Source organism: Diorhabda carinulata, chromosome Y (assembly GCF_026250575.1).
Source record: "Diorhabda carinulata isolate Delta chromosome Y, icDioCari1.1, whole genome shotgun sequence".
Classification (NCBI taxonomy): Eukaryota; Metazoa; Arthropoda; class Insecta; order Coleoptera; family Chrysomelidae; genus Diorhabda; species Diorhabda carinulata.
In genome coordinates, this window is record NC_079473.1 from 11,618,357 (window position 1) to 11,626,921 (window position 8,565).

Consider the following 8,565-nt stretch of genomic DNA (forward strand, 5'->3'; position numbering starts at 1 on the left):
TTTCCTACTAAAAATCCAAGTAGAATCGAAGTTCGGGGTTATAATTACCACGTGCAAGCATCGAAAACGGTTCCCGGCAGCCGTTGGCGTTCTATATTGTGTGAGCCAGTTGCCCAGTAGAATATTGGACAGTAGACGAAGAGAGAAAAGCGACCAGAAACAAAGTGAGTTCCTATTTAATCTTATAATCCTTTGGTTCGTTAATGTTGAATTGCTTTCATATAGGCTTATAGATTAGAAATTTAACTAACAAGATTTAAATAATTATTTATCGTTACGATGTCGGAATTAGCGACTTCAATAAAAAAAAGAGGTACAATAAAGTCAAAATTAACACATTTTTCAAAGGTTTTAAGTAATTTATTAAATTCAGAAACAGTGACGGAGGTTGATGTAATGCAAATTGTGGAAAGAGTCGAAGCTTTAAAGGAGGTTAAATTTGAGTTCGAAGATATACAGGGTAATATTGAAAAATTAACGGAAGCTGCGGATTTAGATAATCAATTAGAATTACGGCATAAATTCGAGGATGAATATTTTAAACAAATAACGTTAGCAAAACGATTTTTGCGTGAACACGAAATTAAATCGAGTCCGAGTGATTCAACAAGTAGTTCGGAAAATAGTCCCGAAATTCAAACAAATGAGCATTTACAATCATTAAATAATGTTAGGTTACCAACAATAAATCTTCCAAAATACAGTGGCGTGTATCAGAACTGGCTAGAATTCAGAGACACTTTCTATTCGTTAATTCATGAAAATAAATCAGTCAGTAATATTCAAAAGTTTCACTATCTCAGAGCATCACTAGAAGGAGAGGCGGCTCTCGTCATAAAATCACTAGAGATATCAACGGCAAACTATGAGGTAGCGTGGAATGCATTATTAGATCGGTATGATAATAACAAGTTGCTAATTCACAATCATGTCAAATCATTATTTAGCGGTGAATCGGTAATGAAGGAATCTGCTAGCGGGCTGAGAAAACTTATAGATGATTTTTCTAAAAATTTGCGGGCACTGAGTCAATTGAATCAACCAGTATCGGAGTGGGATAGATTACTTGTTTTTTTGATTTCTATAAAATTGGATAATAGCACTTTGCGCGAGTGGGAAAATGTTAAATCAGATATAGAAAACACTACTTTTAAAGATATAAAGGATTTTTTAAAGTCAAGAGCCGATATGCTAGAAATGATAGCACAGAATCAAACAGACAAGCGTAGAATTTCCAGCTCCAATACTAGGTCATTTTTAGTAACAGATAATCAAATTCGTACTCCAGTTTGTGTTTTATTCGAAGGGAATCATTATATTCACAACTGTCAGCAGTTCCTTAAGCTTTCGATAGAAGAACGCGAAGGTAAAGCAAAAGCATTGAAATTATGCACTAACTGTCTGAAAAAGGGTCATTATAGTAAGGTATGCCGACGTGGCACATGTATTAAATGTCATGGGAAACACAATACATTATTGCACAGGGAACGTAGAGCATGGTCGGCATCAGAGCAATCTAATGAAGTAACGGAAAAACGCAAAATCCGACAACAGATCAGCAACAACAAAATTCTGTAGTACTGTCTGCGTGCTGTTCTGTTGACCACGTATTTCTTTCAACGGCATACGTCCAGGTTTCAGATAACGACGGTAACTTTCATATTGCGCGGGCGTTGTTAGACAGTGGCGCGCAGTCAAGTTTCATGACTAAAGATTTATGCAAGCGATTAAAGTTAAAAACTCATAAAGCAAATATCACGGTTAAAGGCTTGAATAATATTTCGTCAAATGTTAAATTCAAATGTGAAGTGGGATTGAAATCCCTATATAACGATTATTGTTGTGCTAAGTGGTTTTTTGTTATCGATAAAATATCCGAAAATATGCCAGCAGTAAATGTTGATGTTTCAAAGCTAAAGGTGCCTGACCACATAAATTTAGCAGACCCAACCTTTTTCAAATCAAGCAAAATCGAAATTTTGATAGGAGCAGACATATTCTGGGAGGTCATCTGTGCTGGGCAGATACCTTTAGGCCGAAACAACCCCATACTGCAAAAAACTCAATTCGGTTGGATAGTATCCGGTCCAATCGGCGTAAAATCTAGTTCGGTCGCATGCAACTTTATACAAAATGACAATGTCGATACGGATATTCAAAAATGTTTGACTAAGTTTTGGGAAGTGAAAGAAACACCCTTAAAGTTACCAAGGTCGAATGAGGAAAATGCGTGTGAAGAACATTTTAAGCGATACACTAAACAAGATAAAGACGGGCGTTTTGTAGTAACGTTACCGTTTAAGGAGAATCCTGAAAAACTAGGAAGCTCACGGGAAATAGCAATAAAGCGATTCATGTCTTTAGAACGCAAATTAGAAGGGGACGCACGCTTGAAAAAATTATATGACGATTTTATGCGCGAATACGAGGATTTAAACCATATGAGTAGGATACAGGATACCGAAACTGACAAAAGTTCCTACTATATGCCTCACCATGGAGTTATAAAAAATGATAGCTTGACAATGAAGCTTAGAGTCGTTTTTGACGCGTCGTCGCCAACTTCTTCCGGATTATCGCTTAATAACTTACAATATGTCGGTCCCACCCTTCAACAAACTCTTTTTTCTATTTTGTTAAGATTTAGGCAACATGAATTGGTAGTAAGCGCGGACATTACAAAGATGTATCGCCAGATTCTAATAGAGCCCGAGCAACACCGGTTTCAGCGGATTTTATGGAGACAAAAGCCGAGTGATACGTTAACTACATACGAATTAAAAACCGTAACGTACGGTACAACAGCGGCATCATAAGTAATTTGGCAATACGGTGCTTATTTGAGCTGGCGAACGAAAACGAATGTAGATATCCAAAAGCAGCAGAAATTATTAAAACAGATTTTTATGTTGACGATCTCCTAAGCGGAGGGGATGATTTAGAGGAAACAGCTCAAATGTGTCTCGATATAAGTAACGTATTAAAACAAGGTGGTTTTCAACTGCGAAAATTTTATTCGAACAATCCAGACGTGTTGAAATATGTGGGTGATAATACTGAAAATCATCATGTAATTAATTTTGGAGGGGATGAAAATGCAAAAACATTAGGCATTATGTGGCAGCCTTCTGGCGATAAATTAGTGTTTAGTATATCTGACATATCTGAAACCAAGGTTTCTAAACGAAGCATACTTTCTAACGTCTCACAAATTTGGGACCCCTTGGGCCTCCTATCGCCAAGTGTCATTCTAATGAAAATATAGCTGCAAAAGTTGTGGCTGGAGAGTCTATCGTGGGACGAGGTAGTCCCAATAAAAATCGAAAGGTTTTGGAGTGAATTTAAGGCCGATTTGCCGATACTAAACTCCTTGAGCATCGCGAGACGCGCTATATGCCAAGGTGCTGTTAGGATCGAAATGCACGGATTTTCGGATGCGTCCGAAGATGCATTCGGATCTTGTATATACCTGAGATCTATCGACGCGAATGGTGAAGTGTTTACAAGTCTTCTATGCGCAAAGTCCAAGGCCGCACCGTTAAAGACCGTTACGCTGCCGCGACTCGAGTTAATGGCAGCCGTAACCTTAGTCAGATTGTCGAATGAAGTCAAAAGGTCATTACGTATAAAAATTGATCAGTGCGTTTACTGGTCAGATTCAACGGTAGTTTTGGGATGGCTGAAGCATCCACCCAATCAATTGAAGCCCTTCGTTGCTAATCGTGTCGCCGAAATCCAAGACTTGTCGGCAGCTGATAGCTGGCGTCACGTACCGACTAAAAGCAATCCCGCAGACCTCGTATCGAGAGGTGTAAAACCCAGAAATTTATTGAATAACTCGCTGTGGTGGGAGGGGCCTCCATTTCTAAAAGAAAGAAAGGAGAGCTGGCCTGAATGTCTTAACAAAAACGAAAATTTGCCCGATATTCGCAAACAAAAGGTTAATTTACTTATCTCGTGTTCAGAAAATGATTTTATTAAACATTTTTCGGACGTAAATAAACTCAAGCGAATCACCGCATATATAAGATGTTTCTATTTAAACTGTAAGGCCAAGGGAAATTCTGAACTAAGTAATAGTGGACCATTGGAAGTTTCTGAATTAGACGGTGCATTAAACTGTTTGACAAAATTATCGCAAGGCGAATTCTTTCATCGTGATATTAACAAATTGAACAAGAATAAACCTGCCGCTGACTGCAAAATTATTAGTCTTAATCTGTTTTTGGACCGCGATGGCATTTTACGAGTTGGCGGACGGTTAACCAATGCCAAATTTGCTTTTGAGAAAAAACACCCGGCAATTTTATCGTCTAAAAGTCATTTAGCCGAGTTACTAGTAAGGAACACGCATTTACGATTGATGCACGCTGGACCGCAGCACACGTTGGTTACGCTTCGTGAAAGGCTCTGGATTGTAGGCGGACGCACATTAGTTAAAAACGTTGTGCGAAAATGCATTCCATGTTTTAGGTATAAACCCACTCAAACTCAACCCATAATGGCGCCTTTACCAGAAATGCGTTTGAAATCGAGACATCCGTTTGAATTCGTCGGCGTTGATTATGCCGGACCTATGTCGATCAAAAATAAATCCGGAAGAGGATACAAGGTATCCAAAGCTTACATATGCCTCTTTGTTTGTTGCGTTACGAAAGCAGTACATACAGAGTTGGTGAGTGATCTTAGTACGGATGCTTTTCTGTTGGCTTTAAAACGATTTGTCTCCAGACGAGGCAAGCCCGCTTGTATTTACAGTGACAACGGCACAAACTTTGTAGGGGCCAACAATGCCCTAAAGGAACTGGGAAGGTTTATTATTAATAACGAAACAAATTTAACAAACTCCTTTCAAGCTGATGACATAACTTGGAAGTTTATACCTCCGCGATCTCCTCACTTTGGAGGACTTTGGGAATCGGGAATTAAATGTATTAAGTATCATCTAAGACGTGTTACAAAAGATTTGTCATTCACTTTCGAACAGTTGTATACTATATTGACCGAAGTGGAAGCAATTCTAAATTCTCAACCATTATCGCCCCTATCAGACTCTTCTCATGACCTTCATCCTTTAACACCATCACACTTCTTAATCGGTCGATCATCAAATGCTGCTCCTGAGCCTAACATAACCCACTTGCCGAGAAATCGGTTATCCATGTATCAGCATCTAGCCCAAGTTAAACAGCACCTTTGGAAAAGATGGAACAAGGAATATGTGAGCGAATTACAAACGCGAACCAAATGGAAATTTAACTACGACTCGCTCAAGGCAAACACATTAGTGCTACTAAAGGAGGACAACCAACCCCCAATGAAATGGAAACTAGGACGCGTGGAAGCCATTCATCTCGGCGCAGACGGCGTAGCAAGAGTAGCCACAATCCGTACCACTGACGGCCACGTAAAAAGATCTTTTGCCAAGATCTGCCCGTTGCCGCTTGACGACAAGGAGTAGTGAAAGACTAATGAACTGTGTTTTTTTTGCTCTTTTCGTGGTGACTACGTAAGTGTAATTGGCCTCATCGTTCTTTATGCAAAATCGACTTCTCTAGACTCTGATTCCATAGAACTGAACAGTTGAAACTTCTTTCAAAAGGTGCGAACAACGAGTGCAAAAAGAGATTCGATTGTTTTCCGTACTGAAACGTGGTAGTTTGTAACGTTATGTTATTAATACAGTTTTGATTATAACCTTAGAAAATATAGCTGATTTTTAGTAGATGTAAAATTGGGTTTGATTTCAAGTAAAAGAATATCAATCCTAAACACCTACCAAATATTTAAGTTTCTTAGATGTTTACTAAAACAATTTACCTACACAGCTTAGTGCTTAATATATACCAATATTTTTACAGAAGGCCACAGAGGCAGTTTTTGGTCAACAAACACAGCAAAGAAATGAAAATAATAATGATCTAAAAGTAATAGTTGAGGAGCAGCCTAAATGTAGTAGTAGTAAGATCATTTTCTGCCGTCGTTGGCGTTGGACTGCTATCATTTTGTTCTGTAATTTGAGGAATATCTGGTGGCGGAAAAAATTCAGTATTTATCTGTCTAACAGTAGCAGTAACCTCGGTACACAATCTACGATTCGCTTAAAATTTTTTGTCACTTTCCGCCGAAACGCAGAGCTGTGCTTTATTTTTTTCTAATTTCGTAACATAGCGATATTTTACAATAATAAATTAATGTTTATTACACTGCTGCTGCTCACTGCTCACAAACAACTGGTGTTAGTACTGTTAGCAGTATTAACTTTGTATCTTAATAATATATTCTTATTCGACAATCGACACCGGCAACCATTTTTCAATCGTCATCTGTAATAAGTTTATATATATAAGGGCAATTGATTTTACTTAAGGTAACCGATGTATATAAAAGAAATGGTTGTCCCTAACTTGGTTACCAAAAGTTTTTTAATAGGATATACAAACACTAATAATCCCCAATTTTTTAAATTGTGTTTAGAAACACTATTATATAACTCAGAGCCTATATAGTTATATAATTTAGGTAACGGAAAACCTTATATAAATTTGTTATAAACACATTGGTAACAGTTACTACATGTTTTATTAAATGGTGATGGAAACAGTTATACCACTTCTTTATATACCCACAAGTTACAGAAATTTTATAAAACCGTAATATAACTGTGTTACTAAAAGGTGATCTTACAAAACTTCGTAACCTTTTTATATAATTTCATTACTTTTATATAGTATCTATATAACTAGAAATCACCATAAGTTACAGAAAATGTTTATTGGAGTATTTCAATTTTATTCCAGAGCCGATATCTATTCGAGTATCCTATCACCTGAAGTTTTTTATTTCTCTAGTCAAATTCTGAGGTATTTTTTAAATTTTTTGGCATAAGCTTATGAGCCAAATACACTTAGTTTCGGTGGTTTACCCTCAATCCACTTTTCCATTAAGTTTACTCTTATATTAATTAAAATAATTTAATATTTTAGTGGAATAAAAGGCGACGTGTTTTCCTTTCAGGTAATCATCAAAAGACTGATACAACTTTTTATTAACACAACATGACATTACTTCACATTATTTTTAACAGTGATACCAGCTAATAAAATAAAAACATTATTTATTAATACCAAACTTTTGTTTGATATCCAAACATAAACATATACTAATATCCCCACTTATCAACAAAATTCAAGTAAATTTATCAGCCTGAAATGCTTTTCAGAAAATAGACTCTTCGTTAAAACATCTAATGGCATTACATCAGTTGATAAATACTTCATCTTTATAACCTTATTTAATATTGTTTTCCTTACAAAAGATGATGTCGTACATCTATATGCTTTGTTCCTTTATGATACATCGGATTGCATGCATGGGAGAGCAACAGTCTTTTACTTTGAGCACTACATCTGTTTACGTTATTGTGAACATGAAATCATAGTCAACATCAATATGCCAAAAATAGTAGAAATTTCACGTTCAAACGCTAAATCTAGCAATTCAATAAAGGCAGAGTTTGGTAAAGAAATAAATGGATCGAAAAAAAAATTGAGATGACGAAACAAATAGAAAAACTATATATTATCGACCAGAAGGATGGCAAAATTGGACAAACGTATGATAATCCCGCAAGGAATAAGTTACTCGAAGACAATTATCGAGAGATACAGAAGGTTGCAAGACTCATATCTCACCTTTGCTAATTTTACTAGCTAGATGCAAAGATGAACTTCACAACAAGATGTCACATAAACATAAAAGAAAAACTAAATGATGTTGTTGTTAATACTCATATCATATCAATATTCAACTTATTTTTATTGTTCCATATTGAGTTTATTAAAAAAGTCTATATCAGAATAATTCCTATTGCTAGTTTTTTCTATTGTAATCAAAATGTAATTATAATTCCTGTTACATTCCATTTGTTTTTATTTGATGTTCATGTTTCAATTATGAAACAAAAAAAACTATGGGCGTTAGCAACGAAAACAAATCCAAAACTTTGAAAAATTAATAGAAATAAAAAAACAAAAATTCCTAAACAAATTATCCTTCAAATAGTTTCTATGTATTTTTCGTTTATCAACTTCGCACTTGAATAGAAAATAGCTAAAATTTTTCTAATTTCACTTTGACTGGAAAAAAAAATGGAAGAAACAGTTTTATTGCAAAATCCTAAGAATGGGTGCTCGGTAACTTTGATCTAAATCTCGTTGTAGGCTAGGATTCTCAATCAACTGATGGTGATCTTCTTCGAGTTATAGTTTCGAGAAATCTGAAAGATTGGAACATTATTTACCATTATTTGTAGCTAACGATGCTTCAAGGTATAAAAAGCAATTAACCCTTCTCACCACAAATGTTGTTTATCAAGGTTTCTTTGTCCTCCGAAAAGGGTTTCTTGGACACTATTCAACAACAATCATATATAAAGGAAAATAAGCTAACAAATTTGCCATAGTTTCTTCAGTCCACAGAAGCTGATTGATGAACATAGATCTCCCGGAAAAATCGCCACAACCTTTGCTCTTTTTATATTTTGTCTTCTTCCAAATATACCTA

At 35.9% G+C, this 8,565-nt stretch overlaps 3 protein-coding genes across 3 annotated transcripts; all 3 read left to right on the plus strand.

Annotated features, from left to right (window-relative positions):
- Positions 1-396: 396 nt before the first annotated feature.
- On the plus strand, positions 397-1,578 carry LOC130902944 (uncharacterized). The gene has a single exon (XM_057815234.1). It carries the CDS (start codon positions 397-399, stop codon positions 1,576-1,578), a length of 1,182 nt encoding a protein of 393 aa, XP_057671217.1.
- Positions 1,579-1,883: 305 nt separating this feature from the next.
- On the plus strand, positions 1,884-2,816 carry LOC130902945 (uncharacterized). The gene has a single exon (XM_057815235.1). It carries the CDS (start codon positions 1,884-1,886, stop codon positions 2,814-2,816), a length of 933 nt encoding a protein of 310 aa, XP_057671218.1.
- A 602-nt stretch (positions 2,817-3,418) lies between these two features.
- LOC130902947 (uncharacterized) lies at positions 3,419-5,461 on the plus strand. Its single transcript, XM_057815236.1, has one exon. It carries the CDS (start codon positions 3,419-3,421, stop codon positions 5,459-5,461), a length of 2,043 nt encoding a protein of 680 aa, XP_057671219.1.
- Positions 5,462-8,565: the final 3,104 nt, after the last annotated feature.

Excerpts from the sequence above, each read along its gene's own strand:
- LOC130902944 (XM_057815234.1), top strand. The coding sequence starts at position 397 with ATGCAAATTGTGGAAAGAGTCGAAGCTTTAAAGGAGGTTAAATTTGAG.
- LOC130902945 (XM_057815235.1), top strand. The coding sequence starts at position 1,884 with ATGCCAGCAGTAAATGTTGATGTTTCAAAGCTAAAGGTGCCTGACCAC.
- LOC130902947 (XM_057815236.1), top strand. The coding sequence starts at position 3,419 with ATGCACGGATTTTCGGATGCGTCCGAAGATGCATTCGGATCTTGTATA.